General features: G+C 39.8%; 2 protein-coding genes across 4 annotated transcripts in view; one reads left to right on the forward strand and one right to left on the reverse strand.

Annotated features, from left to right (window-relative positions):
- The window catches only part of ddx4 (DEAD-box helicase 4), a 31055-nt gene extending 22559 nt beyond the window's left edge, over positions 1 to 8496 (reverse strand). The window contains exons 1-5 of one of the 3 annotated variants that reach the window (XM_008102851.3): positions 8339 to 8495; positions 8075 to 8206; positions 6776 to 6830; positions 2975 to 3061; positions 1162 to 1203 (exon numbers count right to left, since the gene is read on the reverse strand). In XM_008102851.3, the coding sequence (XP_008101058.2) occupies positions 1162 to 1203; positions 2975 to 3061; positions 6776 to 6830; positions 8075 to 8170 (280 nt within the window). In that variant the 5' untranslated portion in view covers positions 8171 to 8206; positions 8339 to 8495. Of the gene's footprint in view, positions 1 to 1161; positions 1204 to 2974; positions 3062 to 6775; positions 6831 to 8074; positions 8207 to 8338 lie in introns of all 3 variants that reach the window. The other 2 variants (XM_062972403.1, XM_062972404.1) reach the window with 2 other exon arrangements.
- Positions 8497 to 17722: 9226 nt separating this feature from the next.
- The window catches only part of slc38a9 (solute carrier family 38 member 9), a 53232-nt gene continuing 47260 nt past the window's right edge, over positions 17723 to 23694 (forward strand). The window contains exons 1-3 of the mRNA XM_003216181.3: positions 17723 to 17850; positions 22247 to 22346; positions 22939 to 23086. Coding sequence (XP_003216229.1) covers positions 22983 to 23086 — 104 coding nt within the window. The 5' untranslated portion in view covers positions 17723 to 17850; positions 22247 to 22346; positions 22939 to 22982. The remainder of the gene's footprint in view (positions 17851 to 22246; positions 22347 to 22938; positions 23087 to 23694) is intronic.

Raw genomic sequence — 23694 nt, forward strand, 5'->3', positions numbered from 1 at the left:
AGTACATCAGGATGGACAACCGTGCTAGCAAGATCAGAAAGTTTAGTCTTTGAAGAGACTGCTGAATCCCCAGCTGGGCATGAAGGGTCAACAGCCAAAATGGAAGCCGAACAGTTTCCCCCTTCAACAGCCCCAATCTCATCTCAGATTCAAAGAGTGTGTTTTTCAGTAAGACAGAAAAACAGAAGAACTAAGGATGGTCAGAACCAACACTAATATTGTGGCAGGGGCTGGAGCCAAGGGCGTTAGTCTGGATTCATAGTTCTTCCAAGCCTTGAGTGTGAAGGTCTTACAATGGGCACTTGATCCCAAAGCTATTGATATGGCAAATGAGAAGAAACTGAAGATTTAGGTGGGAACTGAGGGTTAGCAAGGTTGGGTTTCCACCAAAAAGCTTGTATAACAGCTCTTGAATGTCCCAGACAGTGCCCTGCACAAATAACTCATTTATGTGGATAAAATACTATGGCAAAGAACAAAGGGTCCATAATAGAAAGTCCCTGCTTATCTGAGGGACTAGGGGCCAGAATACTGTCAGGAAACAAAATTGGTTGAAAAGTGAAACCTAAGATTTTTTAACTAGCAAATGTACTTTGACCACTGAAAAACAAGGAACTCACAATATATAATTCATGGGACTGTGTACAGAAACAAAAGAAGCCAGAATATTTATCCTGCATCCTCTGAGTATATACTAAAAGTATATTTGTGTGTCCTACTTACTATGAACATCATGGTCATGAACAACAAAATGTACCTGCTACTACAATCCATACTTTTCTAGATGAGATGCAGCAGTTTGTTGTAATATAAGACACATAGCTCTGCAAGTAAGTCAAAACCTTTCTCTGTCAGGAGGCATTTGGAGAAGTATAAGGGACACATTGCTGGGAAGGTTGTGGGTGGGATTTGGGGGAGATTTGTTGGTTTTTAATCCATTTTAATTGTATTTATCGTATTTTAACTGCATTTAATCTAACATACACAGTGCCATTTAATTCTTTAATTTTTGGATTTGCTTTGTTTTAAATTAACCAAAGTGTGTGGTTATTAGCTGCCTTGAAAAGTAAATAAAAGAAACAAATGATGCTCAAAATTCTTTGCATTTGTCCACAGCATAGGTTGCTAAAGTTCCCTGGGAGAATTGCAAGGCAATCTTACCTCTTTCTGAATCAAAACTCTGTCTTTCTTCATACCTGTTTCCTGGTTTAGACATATAATGGCTATTATATGACAAATATTTTACAATTCTGTATGCATAGTTTTCACAATATGTATGAACTTTCTAAACACCACTGGAAAACATTCCTACTTTACTTTGACTATCCATATCAGCAGTGTCACTCAGTTCTATTAGTCTCATAATCTGTGTTAGAACATATTCAAAATGAGAGAGAATATTCCATAGCTTTGTCACGTGCACATTTTACACACAGGGAAATATAAAAAAATCAGCAACCACTTCTCTACATTAAAATTGGCTTATTTAGCATTACACTGAATTCTATCATTATGATTTACATTCAGCATGAACACAAAGGGATTTTGCAGCACCTTTCGAGACTGAGAAAAATACGTTTTTGGAGTCTTAAGTCTACTTCATCAAATGCATGGAGTGAAGACCACACAAAGACATAGCCATTGTCCATAAACAGTCACGGGAGGGTGGAGAGGGGCCAATCCTTGCAGGGGCATGCCCTCCAGGGCAGAACTGTCTGACGCCGGGCACACTTCTGTTAGCACCAAAGCTTGTTCCCCCAAGCCTTCTGACCTATGGGAGGGTGGAGAGGGCCCGATACTTGCAAGGGCATGTCCTTCAGGGTAAAACAGTCTGGCGCCGGGCATTTGGCTTAGCGTGCTGCAGTTGATGCCACAGCTTGCTCGTATAAGAGCGCTTTTAAGCTGGATTCTCTTGTGCGCCTTGCTTGGGGATAAAGGCCTGGAAGATGGCACAGGCCCAAACAACCGGCATATGCCCTCCCCCAAACATAAAAAACATAGTACATGGTGTCAGGAATAGAGAAAGACAGCAAAAACCAAGCCCAGTGCAGTCAGAAACCGTCAGAAAAGTTAATAAAGGCACAAACCAAAGGTTCTTAGCTGCAGTCAGCACGGGAAAAAGATCTGAGGCTGTAGCTCCGCTTTTGGGCATACAGTATATACTCTCTAGAAGAGTAAGCGGGGCTACTATCAAAATGTTTCAATAGGAAAGATCTAGAAGATTCTAAACTGCACATGCAAAAAGTAAACCCGTATGTGTGATTTCACAGACACCATTAAGATAAACCATATGAATGGTGGATAAAACTGGAAACCACTTTTGTGTTATATGCCAGGAAATTACTGTCTACGTTCAACTCACTGTTGATGGACTGGGGTTATTGGATTATATTCCAATTCTGCTATTTCTCTTTCCAATCTTCCTTAGTGTGTTTCTGTTTAAGGACTGCTGTTTTGAGGTCTGAGATTAAATGTTCTGGAAGACTGACATGTTCTGCAAATGGGTTTTGTTTATTTCATTTTCTAAATCAGTTGATTTCCATTCATCCAAAGGCACAGATATTGCCGTTTGCCCAATGTAGGGTGCTGAAGGGCAATGTTGACAGACACGTATCAACGGATAAACAAGTGAAAGTACCTCTAATTTTATGAGCGATGTGATTAGGCCCCATTGTGACACTTCCTCAGTAGATGTGAGGGTAGAAGTGGCATCTGGGTTTCCCTCAATTAGTCTCAAAGGTGCTACAAAATCCCTTTGTATACTGATCCATATTAACATATCTATGTCTTTGAATTCAGCATGAACTCTTTTTTAAATCACACACTACAGAATTGTGGGCTTGTTTTATCAGGCCTGCTGTATTCTCAATTCTGCTAGTTGCCTACCTGTTTTATAATTATGATAATTTTTTAGAAGACATAAGTGATCCTGAATTGACATCCCTAATTGAAAAATGCAAGTATAAAAAATTACCTCTGTTTGCAAATATCCTTCCACCTCCAAATCCACCCCCAAATCCACCTGTTGGTTTCTCATCTCTGTTTGGTGTTCCATCAACACCTAAGATGTTGTAAGAAATGTGATTATCAGCTGAAACTTGTTTATAATAATCATTACTATTGTTAGCTAGTGAACAGTATCTCAGTATATATGCAGTTGACATACTTTAAAAGGTATTTTGAAAAATTTAATGTATGTATGTATATGTATGCAATAGACACCCCTTTAATTACCTACAGCAGTAATCTTCCCTATCAGTAAACAAAAATTGTTAAGACACAGTGATATCTACATCCTAAAAAGTGAGGCTCTCAACCACTTGGTTAAACTGCAAAGTGGTCCTACAAATTAGCTAACAGCAGTATCCTCTCTTGTTAGAATCACAGAATCGGAAGAGATCACAAAAGCCATCCAACCCAACCCCTTGCCATGCAGGAACACAAAATCAAAGCACTTCTGACAGATAGCCATTCAAACTCTGCTTAAGGGAAGGAGACTCCCCTCTCAGCTTTCTTGTCTTCAAGCTAAACATACCAGCTCCCTAAGTTGCTCTTCATAGAGCTTGACTTCCAAACAGTTTGTCATACTGTTCGCCCTTTTCTGGACACATCCTAGCTTATTAATATGCTTTTTGAATTGTGGTGCCCAGAACTGCACACATTATTCCAAGTAGTCTGACAGAAGCAGAATAGATGTTTCTTTTGGCTTTTGTGATCTCTTCCAATTCATCTAACCAAGATTTTGTATCTATCAGTGAGTTGTCCTGGAAGTAAACCTCAGTAATTACCAAAGGTCAGTGGTATTTTTTTTTAAAAAAAAATCAATAAGCTTTAATAGAAGTCTTCATAGTTCAAATCTTTGTTCTCTGAAATACCTTCTCTTCAAAGAAGAGAGGCCCTAGTACAAACAGACTATGAAACCACTGCCTAATGAAAACAGGTAAGGCCTCTTATCACTTATTCTGAACCCTTTTCTTTACTCATGGAAAGAAGCAACTCTTAATTAGAAGCCTTGGCCTCTACTCCAAAGCTTCTATGTGGACATGCAAGAGAGAGGGAGCACTAATTCATTCACATATTTTGTTGAATAATCATAGCAGATTTTCTACCATATCACAAAAGGAAGCAGCCTGCTCAGGTTTTAGCAATTATAGGGAAAAAACTTCCTTTGCAAAGATCTGTGCTTGCAGTTTCAATGTGAGAAATACCACATTTTTCCCTGAAAGAAAACAGGTTCTCTTTGTAGATATGGATAATTCACCTCTGAAGGTTCCAGGAAAAAAAAACCCCTCTAGAATTAGCTAAACCCACCCAAGGACATCCTTCTCCACCACAGGACACAATCAACATAATGTTCATCTTTGCCATTGATGACAAAAGCATAAAACTTCTAACAGACCACAGATCAAAACAGAACAGTCTTCTAGACTCTAGAATATATGTGGCTAATGATCCCAATATGTACAGTATTTGCCTGTTAATTACTTAAATTGGGGCTCAATTTAAAACTTGTATAAAGGACAAACTCTCTGAGAATTAATACATACTGGTGACAGAACAAATTAAAAGTCACTAAATTGATAGATGTCTTTGTAATTAATGCAGAGAAAAATCATTTAAAAGTACTCAACTACTTGTGATTAAAGTGTGCAAAAAAATCCTAATATAACCTAAAGATTTAACTAATGTAATGTAGTCCACTTCATCATATGCATATATGTGTAATTTCAGGTACAAGTAGCTGTTTTAGTATCTTGGAAAAAATTTAAGTACAACCAAAATTAAAATCACAAAGCACACTCAACTTTCAAACATACATTGTTCTTTAGACTACAGTTAAATGTGAAGCATAACATTAATTTTTACTCAAAAAGTGTACTACATTCAAAAGGACTTGAATCAAGAAGTAGTTGTAAGATCATAAAACATCCACTCTATCCTATCCTAAAATTATAATTAGTGACTTGAGGTTTCCTTTTCACCACTTTCAGCTGTGTACCACAAGACATGAGCAAGTTTTGGCCCTCCAGGTGTTTTGAACTTCAACTTGCAGAAATCCCAGCCAGCTTACCAACTGTTAGGAATCGTAGGAGGTGGAAGTCCAAAACATCTGGAGGGTCGAAGTTTGCACATGCCTATACCACAACGTACTACCACCAATCAAATCTGGAGCTACCAACAGAATATAGTTAGGTGGAAAAGGCACAATTCTTAGAAGCATTTCCCATTTTTTACAAAACTGAGGGCTAGACTGTGTACTAAATTTGTTTGTAACTTGTCCATATTGATTTCCTTCCATCTTATCCATTCTAGGGTAATACAGGAACATGACATACGGCTCTCAGAGCCCTATCAGATCAGACAAAAAGACTACTTAGCTCAACATTTTATATCACAATCCACAGCACCTTTATATACCTACAGAGAAAGTTAATGAACAGAACACAAATACAGTTCTACTTACCAACGTGGCACTGAGTGTGCACCTACAATGCAGTTTGACACCACTTTAACTGCCATGGACCAATGCTATGGAACCATGGGAGATGTAGTTTTATAAGGTCTTCAGCCTTCCCCACCAAGGAGTGCTTTTGACTCATTAAACTACCATAGCACAGAATCAAAGTTAAAGTGCAGTGAAATGCATTAAGTTAGTTCTCGCCAACTTAATGCAAGCAAAACTGACTGTTTAGAAGAAAGATATTGCAACAACTGTTGTTCATTTCTAAGGTTGTGTGTGTTACTAAGCTTCATCTTTCCAGAATGCGCAAAATCTAGTCTTTATTAAGATTTTTTAAATAAATTTGTACTTTTATGTGTACAGTGTAGATGCAACCTGAGATACTATTGGCCATAACCTTTACCTCAGTGAGGATAAGGGATTCATAGAATCATAGAATAGTAGAGTTGGAAGAGACCACATGGGCCATCTAGTCCAACCCCCTGCTAAGAAGCAGGAAATCGCATTCAAAGCACCCCCGACAGATGGCCATCCAGCCTCTGCTTAAAAGCCTCCAAGGAAGGAGCCTCCACCACAGCCCCGGGGAGAGACTTCCACTGTCGAACAGCTCTCACAGTGAGGAAGTTCTTCCTGATGTTCAGGTGGAATCTCCTTTCCTGTAGTTTGAAGCCATTGTTCCGTGTCTTCACCGTGGATTCCTACTAATCAAGCCTAAGAATTCATTTGCCACAGAAAATATAGACACACAACTCAAAACTCAGGCTTTTTACATATCGTCATTTAACAAACAATAGCTTCAGAAATCAAATTCCATCCATCCTGGCGGTGATATTCACTGCGAGGCTGATAGATTGAATTATCTGTCTAAATCAGATAAATGTGTTTCAACCAAGAGATCTTTTGCTTTGAAACACTTAATCTGATTTTCCTCATTCTGAAGCACTGATAACTGGCATGTTATTTTGAAAAGGCAATCCTCGTCTCTCACAACAGAAAATGCCTAAGACCAGTGCATGCTGGCACACATGTGACCATTCATTTTGCTTTATGTACATTCATTAATAAAGTTATGAAGCAATGATATTCCAATTATTTTCCCTATGTTGATGGTTCAAATAGATATGCTTTTCAATTCATCAAATGAAGTTTACTACATTCCATCAATTCAATCCAAGGGGAGATTCCACATATTTCACAACGATATTCAAGAACTCAATTTATCAAACTTGACATAATCACTTGATCCCTTATCATGAAAATGTTGTAGCCATGTTTTTCTAAATATATATGTGCATAAAATTCATTCACACATACCTGGTATCTTACTGAAGCTGGATGTTGTTTCATTTACTCTTCCAGATAACACCCCCTAAAACAATGAAAAGGGACTCACTGAAATTACTACATGAATGTGAGTTAAAATGGTTTCTAGCTACAATGCATTCTATTCTATAGAGATATGTTTTAATCTATGTTTGGTTTTAATTTTTCTTGGATCGGGCTTGTCCCCATGTAAGCTGTGCCGACTCCTTTCGGGGAGATGGAGGCAGAATAGAAAAATAAAGTTATTATTATGGATGTAAAACCCAGTGTTATCAATAATTCAATTTCTCCTTTTAAAAAGAGCTGGTCAAATCAAGTGTGTCATTTTAGAACAAATAATCCCTGAAATATCACCCAATCACTATCTTTTTTAGAATGGCAGAGGTAAACCACAAAGGTGCACTGGAGGATCTAGAGCAGTGATTCTCAACCTGTGGGTCCCTAAGTGTTTTGGCCTACAACTCCCAGAAAGCCCAGCTGTTAGGATTTCCAGCTGTTAGGATTTCTGGGAGTTGAAGGCCAAAACATCTGGGGACCCACAGGCTGAGAACTACTGATCTAGACAGTTTTATAAGTGTTCTGTCACATAAGTATATACAGTAAACTCCCAGTTGGGTTTTATTCAGCTGTGTGGAAAGGGCCCCAGATTATGCTGTTCTTGGCAGCCCTAAGCAACAAAAGCGATGTAAGATATATTAAGGGCTTCAGTTGAAAGCAGATACTGTGATCATCTGCCTTGATATTCAGGGATAAATATACTAAATGCTTCAAAATACACATCACTAAACCAAAATATAATCAATGTGTTACAATGTGGAACATGAACTCTGGTTGTCATTGGACTCACAAACCCTTAATATAAGAGTTTTGCTTTCTATGAATGTATGTGTGTTTGTAACACATTGGTTATACAGTAGAGTCTCACTTATCCAAGCTAAACGGGCCGGCAGAAGCTTGGATAAGCGAGTATCTTGGATAATAAGGCCAAATCCCATTGGCTTTTTTAAGCTGCTGCATCACATTGTATATGGCAGTGTGGACTCGGATATCCCGGTTCAAAGCAGATATTGTGGGATTTTCTGCTTTGATATTCTGAGTTATACGTTGTGTGGAAGGGCCCCTAGGCACACTGCCCTATATCCCAGTTCAAAGAAGATAATGTGGGGTTTTATTCAAGTATATGGAAGGGGCGTCAATAGAAAGATAATCTACGGATACTGTGGATTATATGTCATGATGTCTCGGGTAGTATGGCTGTGTGGAAGGGCCTCAGGCCTCTCAGCCACCCACCCTTTTCTGGAAGCTGGGCTGGAAAGCCGGCAAAGTAACAGCAGCAGCAGCCCCTTCTTTCCCGTGGATCTCCATGTCCCAATCCTCGTCGTCCATGGCGTGGCAAAGCACCTTCCTCCTTGTTTCTGGAAGCTGTGGGTGAGAGGAAAGCACCTCATATAATAAAAAGAGAGGGCGAGGGCCCCTCCCTTCCTCCCTCGCGCGCGCAACCAACACGTGCGGCGGCTGCAACTGTCGCCGCCGCGCCAACCGACGCTCCCTCACCTCTTCCGCTGAAGCTTCCACAGCCTTCCACAGAGCGCACGGCTTGGGTCACGTGCTCCTCGCCTTGCTGCTTTTTAAAAAAAACTTTCCCCACCAACCAATCGCAGGCAAGATAAGAAGAAGGGAAAAAGGGGGTGGTGCCTCGGTGGGCGGGCGCGCGCCTGCCTGACTGCCTGCCTCGCTCTCTCTCTCCTCCCAGGGTGAGGCTTGGCGCGCGAAGAAGTGTGTGGCGCGAGGCCGCTGGGCGTGGCGTAGCAGTCCGAGCAAAACAGGAAAGAGAGACAGAGAAGAAGGACTTTGGTCTCCGATTGCATCATTAAAGCAAACTCAGGTCTCTTCCACAGACTCAGCCATATAACCCAGAATATCAAGGCGGATAATCCCACAAAATCTGCTTTAGGACTAGAATATCTTGACTCGGTTCAAAGCATACAATATATGCTTTGAATTCAGCTGTATGGAAGGGGCCCAAGGCAGCATATTCTTAGGCTTCACCAACTCCTTCCACACAACTGAATCAAATCCCACATTATCTCCTTTGAATTTGATTATATGGCAGCGGGAACTCAGATAATAATACAGTAGAGTCTCACTTATCCAAGCCTCGCTTATCCTAGCTTCTGGATAATCCAAGCCATTTTTGTAGTCAATGTTTTCAATATACAGTAGAGTCTCACTTATCCAACATAAACAGGCCGGCAGAACGTTGGATAATTAGGAGAGATTAAGGAAAAGCCTATTAAACATCAAATTAGGTTATGATTTTACAAATTAAGCACCAAAACATCATGTTATACAACAAATTTGACAGAAAAAGTAGTTCAATACGCAGTAATGTTATGTTGTAATTACTGTATTTACGAATTTAGCACCAAAATATCATTTATTAAAACATTGGCTACAAAAATGCGTTGGATAATCCAGAATGTTGGATAAGCGAGTGTTGGATAAGTGAGACTTCTGTATAATGATATTTTGGTGCTAAATTCGTAAATACAGTAATTACAGCATAACATTACTGCGTATTGAACTACTTTTTCTGTCAAATTTGTTGTATAACATGATGTTTTGGTGCTTAATTTGTAAAATCATAACCTAATTTGATGTTTAATAGGCTTTTCCTTGATCCCTCCTTATTATCCAAGATATTCGCTTATCCAAGCTTCTGCTGGCCCGTTTAGCTTGGATAAGTGAGACTCTACTGTAATAACTTTATTGTTTCCCGCCACCATCTCCCCAAAGGGACTCGGGGCAGCTTACAACAGGGACAAGCCCAGCATAACAACAAAACATAAAACAATGGTTTAAAACAGTAGTTAACACACACATAGATAACCCAGTTCCCAGTTCAAAGCAGAAATTATGGGTTATTCTGGTTTTTATGGCTGTGTGGAAGGGCCCACGGTTGATTTTCTTTGGGTGGATCTATACTGCCATACAATTGCAGATTGAACTATTACAGTAGAGTCTCGCTTACCCAACATTCTGGATTATCCAATGCATTTCTGTAGTCAATGTTTTCAATACATCGTGATATTTTGGTACTAAATTCGTAAATACAGTAATTACAACATAACATTACTGCATATTTAACTATTTTTCATGTCAAATTTGTTGTCTAACATGATGTTTTGGTGCTTAATTTGTAAAATCATAACCTAATTTGATGTGTAATAGGCTTTTCCTTAATCCCTCCTTATTATCCAACATATTTGCTTATCCAACATTCTGCCGGCCCGTTTATGTTGGATAAGTGAGACTCTACTGTATATTGAACTGCAAAGAGCCATTTTTTTTGCAGTTTGAACTGAATTATCTACACTGAGTCTCCTATAAACTTATGTAGTTCCAAACTGCATTATATGGCAGTGTAGCTCTTGGCCTCTTCTACACTATTTCCCAGGATTTTATACCAAATTATTTGCTTTAAATTGGATTAACAATAACTTGGTATAAACATAATCTAGGATCAGATCATGGGATATAGGGGCAGCCATATATATACACAGTCATATAACCCAGAATATCAAGGCAGAAAATCCCACATCTTGAGTGTGGACTCAACACAGTTCGAAGCAGATATTGTGGGATTTTATGCCTTGACATTCTGGGATATAGGGCTGTGTGGAAGGGCCCTCTGTTATCCCTATGGGGATTGATAGGTGCCAGATAACTAGTTTCTGGTTACATAAGAACTACTATTAAAAACAGACCTAACTATTAATGTTCTCCATACTAATTAGGCTTGCATAATGGCATAATAAATTCCAGATTTGTTTCTGATTAAATTCTGATATCTACCAGACATCAGATTTATGAGATTGCTTCTTGCGCTTTTTTAAAACCAAAATTCAAAAGACATCAAATTAAAAACAAATAGCAAATACGTCAGAATTAAAGAACTCAGAAGTTAGGCTTTGCTATCACAGAACTGAGCAGAGCTGCAAGTCCTTTCACATAATAATCCACTGTTACTTGTCTCTAACTTTCTTAATTATTTAGCACGTGGTAAATTTGCCCTATCAGGAACTAGAAATCCCTTCCGATCAGCTACAAATCACCTACTTTCTGGCCTTAGTCTTACAGCACACTTTAAAATAATAAAAGCAACCTACTGTGTTTTTTCATTAACAGCATAAGACTGCCATGCATGGTCTATAGAGTTCCTAGATACAGTACTAGCAAAATCGTCAGACAATATAAGAATTACAAAGGACAAACAAACAAGGACGCTTTTCTTGGAAAAAAAAACAGTCCATATGGAAACAACCATCTCTGTATCATCTTGGACTTTGGAATGATTTTTTGCATATAAACATTCATAACTGTTGACAAAAAAAATCTGGAACATACTGAAAGTTTCTTCATGTGAATTTAATTATTGATGAAACTGGAATTAGGAGTGCTGCGCTGGTTTATTTATTTACATCCTATTGTTATTTTTTCTGTTGTTTTATTGAGTGATGGCGTTCCCACTTGTACATATTTATTTTAGATAGTTACAAACGAGATAGCTTCAGTAGGTTTGTTCTTACACACACACAGAGATCGTTTTGGATAGCACAGAGAAGGGTTAAGACACCTGTGGTTTTGTTTTGCTTCCCCTCCCCCCCATCTCACTTTCTATTCCTCTAATAACTTGACTTTGAGAAATTTGGCTTGTGGAACAAATGATTGGTGAGAAAGCTTCAGTGTAAGCACCCTTTCCCCATAATAACTCTTTCAGGAGTAAATTTCCGAGGGGTAGATGTCTCTCACTTCCTGTTGTCTCACCTCCGTTCTTAACTGTGAGTCATTTGTAAGTCGGATGTTTGTATCTCGGGGACTGCCTGTATATCAATTCATTAAAAAACATATCGTTCTTGCCACGTACTTTGTTGCCTAGGACTGGCAAGAACTGCATCATCTAGGGCCCCTTCCACACAGCTGAATCAAATCCCATATTAGCTGCTTTGACCTGGAATATATGGCAGTATGAAGCGGGCTGTGGCGCAGGCTGGAAAGCAAGCCAGCTGCAACAAATCAACAAATCACTCTGACCAAGAGGTCATGAGTTTGAGGCCAGCCCGGTGCCTGCGTCTTGTCTCTGTCTCTGTTCTGTGTCATGGCATTGAATGTTTGCCTTTATTTGTGCAGTGTGATCCACCCTGAGTCCCCTTCGGGGTGAAAAGGGCGGAATATAAATGCTGTAAATAAATAAATATAATCCAATTCAAGACATATAATGTGGATTATCTGATTTGATATTCTGGGTTGTATGGCTGTGTGGAAGGGCCCTGAGGCTGGATCTGCACTGCTCTATATCCCAGATTATTTGCTTTGAAGACTCCCTGCCATATAAAATCCAGATTATGTACTTTGAACTGGATAATATGGTGATGTAGACTCATATAATCTAATTAAAAACAGATGGTGTGGATTATCTGTTGATAATCTGGATTACATGGTTGTGTAGAAGGGATGAACTGGATTATATGAGTCCACACTGCAGTGCCAGATAATCTGGGATAAATAGATAATCTGGGATCTGATCCTGCAATACAGGGCAGTGTAGATCCAGCCTGAAACTGAGCTGTGCAATGCACTTTCTGAACAACACGAGACACACCTTATCTGAAGCCATCGACATCTGGACACTTCTTCTTCTGGTTAGGTCATAGAATCATAGAATCATAGAATAGTAGAGTTGGAAGAGACCACATGGGCCATCCAGTCCAACCCCCTGCTAAGAAGCAGGAAATCGCATTCAAAGCACCCCCGACAGATGGCCATCCAGCCTCTGCTTAAAAGCCTCCAAAGAAGGAGCCTCCACCACAGTCCAGGGGAGAGAGTTCCACGGCTGAACAGCCCTCACAGTGAGGAAGTTCTTCCTGATGTTCAGGTGGAATCTCCTTTCCTGTAGTTTGAAGCCATTGTTCCGTGTCCTAGTCTGCAGGGCAGCAGAAAACAAGCTTGCTCCCTCCTCCCTATGACTTCCCTTCACGTATTTGTACATGGCTATCATGTCTCCTCTCAGCCTTCTCTTCTGCAGGCTAAACATGACCAGCTCTTTAAGCCGCTCCTCATAGGGCTTGTTCTCCAGACCCTTAATCATTTTAGTCGCCCTCCTCCAGCTCGTCAACATCTCCCTTCAACTGTGGTGCCCAAAATTGGACACAGTATTCCAGGTGTGGTCTGACCAAGGCAGAATAGAGGGGGAGCATAACTTCCCTGGATCTAGACGCTATTCCCCTATTGATGCAGACCAGAATCCCATTGGCTTTTTTAGCAGCCGCATCACATTGTTGGCTCATGTTTAACTTGTTGTCCACGAGGACTCCAAGGTCTTTTTCGCACACACTGCTGTCAAGCCAGGCGTCCCCCATTCTGTATCTTTGATTTCCATTTTTTCTGCCGAAGTGAAGTATCTTGCATTTGTCCCTGTTGAACTTCATTTTGTTAGTTTTGGCCCATCTCTCTAGTCTGTCAAGATCGTTTTGAATTCTGCTCCTGTCTTCTGGAGTGTTAGCTATCCCTCCCAGTTTTGTGTCGTCTGCAAACTTGATGATCGTGCCTTCTAACCCTTCGTTTAAGTCGTTAATAAAGATGTTGAACAGAACCGGGCCCAGGACGGAGCCCTGCGGCACTCCACTTGTCACTTCTTTCCATGATGAAGACGACGCATTGGTGAGCACCCTTTGGGTTCGTTCGCTTAGCCAATTACAGATCCACCTAACCGTAGTTTTGTCTAGCCCACATTTTACTAGTTTGTTTGCCAGAAGGTCGTGGGGGACTTTCTCGAAGGCCTTACTGAAGGTCCTTTTTCTTTAAACAAAAGCACGACAGGAAACAAATTAGCTAAATTAGTAGTATTGTCATGCAAAAAAGATGCCAGTTGTGTAATAGTTGAGAATACAGATATTTTGAGGAAGATAAAAGTTAGCAATTTTTTTGTGCAACTCAGCAAAACAACAGCTTCTTGGTTAATGCAACAAACAGTTCTTGCAACTATGAACCAAAATGTTAAGAATTTAAATTTTTAAAAAACCCCATTGTTTGTCTAAGAGGTTCACCTGGCAATGTTTTTCAAAAAGCAATAGTCTTTGATTAGGTATAATGCATGGAATTTGCATGTTTGCTTTTCAGCTCTCTGAAGTGGGTCTATTTGTAGTGCTTTCAAGGGTCAACTCAGCTGAACATTTTAGTTTCTATGACCCCTTCCACACAGCTGTATAAAATCCACATTGAACTGGATTATATGGCAGTGTGGAGTTAGGTCCCTTTCACAAAACTGAATATAATCCCACATTATCTGCTTTGAACTGGAATATATGGCAGTATGGACTTGGATAACCCAGTTCAAAGCAGATATTGTGGGATTTTCTGCCGATATTCTACATTATATGGTTGTATGTAAGGGGCCATAGAAACTCAAACTATCGTGTAATTATAGTTCCAAGTGCCTAAATAGTTTAAATTCAATTAACTCATCAAGATGGAGGAGAGCAGAACCTTGCCCTTCCCAGTATTCTCAGGGCACTTCCACACAGCCATATAACCCAGAATATCAAGGCAGATAATCCACAATATCTTCTCTGAACTGGTTTATCAGAGTCCACACTGCCATATTCCAGTTCAAAGCAGATAATGTGGGATTTTATTCAGCTGTGTGGAAGGCACCTCAGACAAAAGGAAACTGCTGCAACCTCTTGTGCGTGCATAGAAACAATTCAGTTTGACACCACTTAACTTCCATGGCTCAGGGATACAGAACTCTGAGATTTTAGATTTGGTAACCATCAGCATTCCTTGATAGAGAAGGCTAAAGAATTTGCAAAACTACAGCTCCCAGAATTCCATTGCATTGAGCCATGGCAAAGTGGTGCCAAAGTGCATTATATGTACAGTATAGATACACCCTAAACCGCAGGGACTGAAGAAATCTAGTTCAATATTTACATTCTCTACATTTTGTTTTACAACTTCTGTCCTCTGCTGTTCTTTACCATGTTTTACTAACCTCGGCTCTCTAATATCTCAAACTTTTGTGTGTAAGTAAGGCCCCTTCCACACAGCTGAAAAAAATTCCACATTATCTGCTCTGAACTGGAATATATTGCAATCTGGACTCAGATAACCCAGTTCAAAGATGATATTATGGGATTTTCTGCCTTGATATTTTGGAAAATAGGGCTGTATGAAAGGGCTCGAAGATAATCAGTCCCAGTACATACATTTTTCCTCCCTTTCCCCCTTCTACACTGCAAGAAAATCCAGGTTATCAAAGCAGATACAGTAGAGTCTCACTTATCCAACATAAACGGGCCGGCAGAATGTTGGATAAGCGAATATGTTGGATAATAAGGAGGGATTAAGGATAAGCCTATTAAACATCAAATTAAGTTATGATTTCACAAATTAAGGACCAAAACATCATGTTAGACAACAAATTTGGAAGAAAAAGTAGTTCAATACGCAGTAATTCTATGTAGAAATTACTGGATTTATGAATTTAGCACCAAATTATCACGATATATTGAAAGCATTGACTACAAAAATGCGTTGGATAATCCAGAACGTTGGATAAGCGAGTGTTGGATAAGTGAGACTCTACTGTAATCTGGATTTTATACAAGCCTGGAGAAGGGTCCTCAGTCCCTTTCCTCACAATCAAAGCTTCATTTACCTTTTTTTTTTTTTTTTTCAGTCCTGAGCCTCCGGCTCCTTCTACTCTGCCATAGAATCCAGATTATCAATTCAGATAATCCACAATATCTGCTTTGAACTGTGTTATCTGAGTCCACCCTGCCATATATTCTAGTTCAATGTGGATTTTACACAGCAGAGTGGAAGGGGCCTCAGGCTCCGTCTACACTGCCATAGAATCCAGGTTATCAAATCAGATAATCCACATTATCTGCTTTGACCAGGGTTATATGGCAGTGTGAACTCAAATAACATAGGGTCCTTCCACACAGCCCTATATCCCAGAATACTAAGGCAGAAAATCCCACATCTGAGTGTGAACTCAGATAACCCAGTTCAAAGCAGATTTTGTGGGAATATCTGTCTTGATATTCTGGGATATATGGCTGTGTGGAAGGGCCTTGAGTCTACACTGCCATATAAGGCAGTTCAAAAGCGATAATCTAGATTCTCTGTCGCAGTGTAGAAGGAGCCATAGATTTGAAGGCTGTTATGGGTAAAGCGAAAGGAAAAAACTAGTATGGGGTGGGTTGTTGTGAGTTTTCCGGGCTGTATGGACATGTTCCAGAAGCATTCTCTCCTGACGTTTTGCCCACATCTGTGGCAGGCACCCTCAGAGGTTGTGAGGCATATTGGAAACTCGGCAAGGGAGGTTTATATATCTGTGGGAGGTCCAGGGTGGGAGAAAGAGCTCTTGTTTGTTGGAAAACTACAAATTAGCTTTGCAATGCCAATCAAGGTAATTAATTGCAACGTTCACGCTTGCCTCCAACAGACAGGAGAAACTATCAGGGCCAGCCAACACCTCCCACCAAAGGATTCCCCCAGGCAGGAATTAGCCAGGCATCAGAGGTTGTGAAGTATATTGGAAACTAGGCAAGGGAGGTTTATATATCTGTGGAAGGTCCAGGGCGAGAGGAAGTACTCTTGTCTGTTGGAGGCAGATGTGAATGTTACAATTAATCACCTCGATTGGCATTGAAAAGCCTTGCAGCTTCAAGGCCTGGCTAATTCTTACCTGGGGAAATCCTTTGGTGGGAGGTGTTAGCCGGCCCTGATTGTTTGTCTTGTCTGTTGGAGGCAAGCATGAATGTTGCAATGAATCACCTCGATTGGCATTGCAAAGCCTTGCAGCTTCAAGGCCTGGCTAATTCCTACCTGGGGAAATCCTTTGGTGGGAGATGTTAGCCGGCCCTGATTGTTTCTCTTGTCTGTTGGAGGCAAGTGTGAATGTTGCAATTAATCACCTCGAATGGCATTGCAAAGCCTTGCAGCTTCAAGGCCTGGCTAATTCCTACCTAGGGGAATCCTTTGGTGGGAGGTGTTAGCCGGCCCTGATTGTTTCTCTTGTCTGTTGGAGGCAAGTATAAATGTTGCAATTAATCACCTCGATTGGCATTGCAAAGCCTTGCAGCTTCAAGGCCTGGCAAATTCCTACCTGGGGGAATGCCATTCGAGGTGATTAATTGCAACATTCACACTTGCCTCCAACAGACAAGAGAAACAATCAGGGCCGGCTAACACCTCCCAACAAAGGATTCCCCCAGGTAGGAATTTGCCAGGCCTTGAAGCTGCAAGGCTTTGCAATGCCAATTGAGGTGATTAATTGCAACATTTATACTTGCCTCCAACAGACAAGAGAAACAATCAGGGCCGGCTAACACCTCCCACCAAAGGATTTTACAAATTAAGCACAATGAAGTAACACATCATGTTATACAACAAATTTGACAGAAAAAGCAGTTCAATGCGCAGTAATGCTATGTAGTAATTACTGTATTTACGAATTTAGCACCAAAATATCACGATGTATTGAAAACATTGACTACAAAAATGCGTTGGATAATCCAGAACGTTGGATAAGTGAGACTCTACTGCAATCACCTCGATTGGCATTGCAAAGCCAAAGAACAAGAGTTCTTTCTCCCACCCTGGACCTTCCATAGATATACAAACTTCCCTTGTCTAGTTTCCAAAAGATCTCACAACCTCTGAGGACGCCTGCCATAGATGTGGGTGAACGTCAGGAGAGAATGCTTCTGGAATATGGCCATACAGTCCAGAAAACTTATAGCAAGCCAGTGATTCCGGCCATGAAAGCCTTCGACAACACATAGTATGGGGTGTTCTACAATGTTCTAGCTCTATGTTTCCCCTTGTTAAGCCTATGCCCAGAAGCTGAGTTCACTCTATTTGCAGGTATCTCTATGGTGCAAGGCGTGCTGGAAGCAGCATCGCCCTCCTTCCTGTTGATGTTTCTTTGGCCGGGAGGGAGGGATCCGACCCGCATCCCGGGGAAAAGCATGGCCAGGCTGGAACCTTTACAAGTAAGAGTCTTTCCACTACTTGTAATTCGATTGCTTTCACTATTTGCATTGCCTTCGTTGTATCACGCTTTGGGATCTGTGTTTTAGACTCTGCCTAGGAGCAAATCCTTCTGGGTATAATATCACTTCCTAATAAACATACAAATCCTACCTGGACCACAGCTGATCAAATTTAGTGCACGCTTTTTCGAGCGTTTTGGCTCGACCGTCATGGAATTATGAATCTAAGGGTCATCAACATTGCAAAATTAATTCGGTTTGATACCACTTTAACACTGTGGGATTATGTTTTAGTTCTGCAAAGTCGTTCGCCTCCTTGGCCAATGAGTGCTGTTGTCCCACCAAACTACAAAATCCCATGATTCAATAGCAGTGATTAAAGGCAGTTAAAGTGGGATCAAACCGCATTTTATCCACTGTGTAGAGCAATGATGGGCAACCTTTTGCACTTGGTGTGTCAAAATTCACTAAAAAACCTAGCATGACTTGGGTGGTGAGAAAAAAACCATAATTTCGCAATATGTATAGTTTAAATAACAAAAATATATAATTGTAATATATAACTGTATTCAATAAATCAAAAACTATTTACTACCATTATTTCCATGTACAACAATCTATGGTACCTCTTGCCGTTTCCATGCTGATTTCTCTCCATTCTAGTTTCAATGTAGTCATGAATAATGAATAATATAATAATAATAACATGATAATATACTACAATAATAATAAAATTATATATATATATATATATATATATATATATATATATATATATATAAAAATGTAATGTGCATAATTCCCATGGAGTAAACAACAAAACCACTGGACAAATCACACCAAATTTGGCCACAAAAGACATAGTCATCCAATCAATCTGCATGCAGTAGCGTGTCATCAAAAATGGCTAGGCATGTCAGTGCTGACACGCGTGTCATAGGTTGGCCATCACTGGTGTAGAGACACCCCATGCTCTAGATCAGACATAGGCAAATTGGACCCTCCAGGTGTTTTGGACTTCAACTCCCACCATTCCTAACAGCCGAGAGGGAGTTGAAGTCCAAAACACCTGGAGGGCCCAACTTTGCCCATGCCTGCTCTAGTCTAAGTACATTATTTTCACCATAATATTACTGGTTATTATACTAGTGGTATATTACTATAAACATTGTAGTGTAGCAAAGGTCTGAATAGTTTGCAAAGAGCTCATGAGGCCACTTCTGGAATAGTTTGAAGACATTTCAACAGCCAAGAGCAGCATTTATGATTAGCTGCCATGGGATAGTTTCTGGAAGACTGTTTAAGTAGTTCACATTTTCACATTTCCAAAACTTCATGGATATTGGAAGATGGGCATCAGTTAGAAGGGGCAATAATGAATTTTTGTCAATGTCAGGGGTTGACAACCCGTTTTTAATATAAGATGGTTTTTATTTATTTATTTATTTACAGTATTTATATTCCGCCCTTCTCACCCCGAAGGGGACTCAGGGCGGATCACATTACACATATAAGGCAAACATTCAATGCCTTAACATAGAACAAAGACAGAGACAAACGCAGCTCCGAGCTGGCCTCGAACTCATGACCTCTTGGTCAGAGTGATTTGTTGCAGCTGGCTGCAGCCGATTGCTCACCAGCCTGCACCACAGCCCAGGTTTTCTAAGTAAGATGGTCCTGAATAGTGTTTTGAAAGATGGCAGTAAAAACCCGAAATTAGTTTGGTAGCTGTGCTACCTTCTGTATCAAACACAAAGGCAGTCACACATAGAAGACATTTCATTAATCTAATTGGGAACTTAGAAGAACATGAATGGTAGCAAGGCTATGGCTAAGAGCAGACGTAATTATACCAAATGAAGATGCTGTTGCTGTAGGTTGTGTTTCAGGGGAAGGAACTGGCAAAACCACCTTTTAGGCATTCCTTGCCTAAGGCCCCTTCGACACCCCCATCTAAAATCCAGATTATCTGCTTTAAACTGGTTTATGTGGCAGTGTAGACTCATATAACCCAGTTCAAAACAGAGAATGTGGATTATCTGTTTTAACAATATGGATTATATGACAGTGTAGAAGAGACCTCAGATAATCCAGTAGATAATCTGGATTATATAGCGGTGTAGGAAGGGCCTAAAAACCCTGTGAAATTGATGGGGTTGCCTTAAGTAAAAGGCAACTTAAAGGCTCACACATACACAGGCCCTTTCTAGACAGCCACATAAAATCCAGATTATATGCTTTGAACCGGATTATATGGTAGTGTAGAATCATATAATCCAGTTCAAAACAGATAATGTGGATTATCTGCTTTGATAATCTGGATTTTATGGCAGTGCAGAAGCTATAGAGCCAAAATGGGTCTATAGGTTGTGACAATAGCTACAGTGATTTAAAAAATACTGTCAGTAATTTAGTCAGGTTTGTGAAGAGCAAAAATTATTGTTATGTTTTATAGAATATCGGAACCCAGGATGCAGTTAAACACAATATAGTGGGATCTTAGGATGTGTCTACACTGCCATGTAATCCAGATTATCAAAGCAGATAATCTGCATTTTACATGCCAGTGTAGATCCAACCTAAGTATCTGCTGGGGTTTGGTCCCAGAACCTCCAGTGAATACCAAAATACATGGATACTGGAGTTCCATTATATATAACGGTGTAGTAAAAGTGTATCTCTTATTTAAAATGGAAAATCAAGTGTGTGTGTGATATTTTCAAGCCATAGATGGTTGAATTGATGGATGCAAAATCCGTGGATATAGGGGGCCAACTGTATGGCTAATATAGAGTCATATTAAAATGTAGTTAAACCCATCAGGAAGATGAAAAACAATTTAAGACGTGCTATTTAAAACAACAAAAACAATACATAACAAAAATCAATACACAACAACAGTTTAAGCAATACACTGAAATTACATGCTTGTGGTATAAAATTATTTTGAAATAATCATGGTCATGATTAGGCAATGCTAAAAAAATAACAGCCTTTCAGATGAGTGGTGGTCCCAAACAATCTGAATTACAAAACCTGTTTTTTCCTTCTTCTCAAGTGACAAGGCAAGGAAAGATTGATGATAAGGAATCAGGGGCATATCATGCTGTCCCCCATAATATTTCATAGGAAGTCAAAGATTAGGGGCAAACACAATGGTCAGATGTTTGGAAATGGGATAGTCACCTGGAGGTGGGGGATTATGGTTTGTATGATCTATGTCTTATTTTGGGGTGTCAGCACCTAGTTCGTAAATAAATTGGGGTGTCATCTGTGAAAGTACCTCCAGTAATCTAACAACAGAAATACTTGATTTAAAGTGTTCTAAAGCTGTATCTGGAGAGCACAAGTTCGAGAACTTGGGATTTTTCAGGTTTCTTGTTTTCTGACCAAGTACAGTAATGTTGAGTTAAGCAGCAACTTCAGCCTGTTGAAACAGCTGAGTTTCAGATTTGCTCAAACTGAGATGTTGACATCAGCCTTTTGAATTATGATGACTAAACCTTCCAAGTCCTGCGGTGGAAATAAATGGATACTTATGTAGTAGTCAACAGGGGACTAGAATCCGTTTTGAAATTAGTGTTATTTATATTTTGAACCCCACAAAGGAATACATCAACAGCAACCAAACTAGATATTAATACCAACTTTTGATCATTTAATGCATTTTCAAAACAATATTGAATAAAGTAGTTTTGCTGTGATGATTTGTTTGTGTCAGAAGCGGATTGAGAATATATTGCAAGTCACTTCATGTGTGAGAGAATTGGCCGTCTACAAAAATGTTGCCCAGGGGACATCCTGTAGGGACTTCTCTCATGTCTCCACATGGGAAGCTGGGGCTGACAGACAGGAGCTCACCCTGTCATGGATTCGAACTGCCAACCTTCAGGTCAGCAGTTCAGCCGGCACAAGGGTTTAACCCATTGTGCCACCACAGCTCCTGCTGTGATGATGATTACATAGAAAATCCTGGAACCCATTTGAGGTCCGGATGGTGATGACACAAACCACAAAACACTGATGGACATTTGTGTGCCTTTCTGGGAGTTTGTTGTCTGGGTTTGAAGCTATCTTCGAACTTCATGAAATGGTCAGTGTGGATGAGGCCTTGTTGATAAATCTCCCATACCACACTTCATACCTGAATGACCTGGGGCTTAGTTTTGACTAGACATATATAAGAGTGTCCTGGTATTTTCTTTTTCTCAAAACCCCTGATAGATAAGAGGGATTATGTTGGAAAACAAGACTCCATTGACTTAAAAAAGAAGCCTGTGATAACTTTTGCAACTGAGTCAGCATCATTGTTTGCACTGTTATCTTGAAACTTCCTGTGACTTCTTGAGTTTTTCCTACTAATTTAATCTGCTGGTGTCTATGTTTTTCTTCTCAGTAAAAACAGTCTGTGCCCAATCTGAAGAACATGGATTTCTATGTCTAGCCTTCCAGCACCCTTTAAAAAACAGAAATTTACACCCTGACGCCTTTTTACAGTGAGTATTTGACACACACACACATATTTCTTCACATTGCTAAGCAACATTCAATTTGTTTCCCTCTGGCTGTTATGACTTGCTTGTCTCATTGAAAGTTTTAAGACAAGGAAAGAGACAAAGATGGACTAGACTTCTGCAAAATGAACAGTGAAATTCAGCAAAAGTGGGATGGAGATTATTTCCATGTTGCAGCCTGTTGTGTTTTACTCTAATGTTTGGGCTGCTTCAAGGATTACAAAGGCAAAGAGAAGAGACCGATTAAAAAAAAAAACTTCAGGTGGGAATTAGAAAAAAACTATTATCACTACCTTGTTACTTCTTGTTCAATGGGCAATGGCCCTTTAAAAATGTTGGTGTTTATAGCATTAGTGACAATCCAGGTTAGTATTTAGTAATCCTTCTTGTAGCCATACTTTAAAAATCTTTGTAAAATTAAGTTATTAAATTATTTTAAATTAAAACTGAGGAAATAAATTCTTTGTCACAACCCTAATTTCCTGTTATCAAATATTTGGTTTTGCCAGGCAATATAATATAAAGGAAATGGAATGGTAGTAGCTCACAGCGATTTCACTATTTTACCTTAAAGGTTAAAAGAACTTGCCACGATAGACAAAAAAGCATCCTTTCGATATGGAGGAAGATAGTAAACCCCTTCTCATCCCTGTTGGAGGTGATGAAAATGACGTTGGAGTCCTGAACATTCAGTTTAACCCAGAAGACTTGAAGTGCAAAAGGTGAGGAAAACTTTCAGTGCACCTGGAAATGTATGGGCATGTATGTGAGCTTTTGTCAGGTTTTAGGACTAGTCTTTTATAATTGTAATTTTGATGTTATTTCTTTCTGTTCATCCTTTAATTTCACAGGATCTCATCTCTAACAGGTGAAAAATGGTGATATAGAAGGATAGTCAGTCATATTGTGGCATAAGCAGTAAAATCTAGAAGGGTAGTTGACCACATTCTTATGTCATTCCAGGTCAGATCCGAAGTTAGAAATCTTTGGTTTCCCAGCAGTGTTAATTCCTACAAACCGGCAATCAGGAAACATTGTCCTTTTAGATGATTTAGATTCCAGCTTCCTGAAACCATAGCTAGCATGGTCAGTAATAAGAGTTTGTGGGAATTGTAGTCCAAAGTATGGGAAGGTCAACAACTTCCTATGTGTGTATATAGGTGTCTTCAAGTAGCCTTTGACTTATGGTGACCCCATTAATTCATTTGTCAGTTCCTTCCTTGGAAATATAGTCTACAGCACCTGTTATTAATTGGAATGTTCTATCCCTAAACCTCTCTTCTTAAAGGTTACTATGGATAATTTTGGGTACTGATAAAATAACCCTAAT

Source organism: Anolis carolinensis, chromosome 2 (genome assembly GCF_035594765.1).
Source record: "Anolis carolinensis isolate JA03-04 chromosome 2, rAnoCar3.1.pri, whole genome shotgun sequence".
NCBI lineage: Eukaryota > Metazoa > Chordata > Lepidosauria > Squamata > Dactyloidae > Anolis > Anolis carolinensis.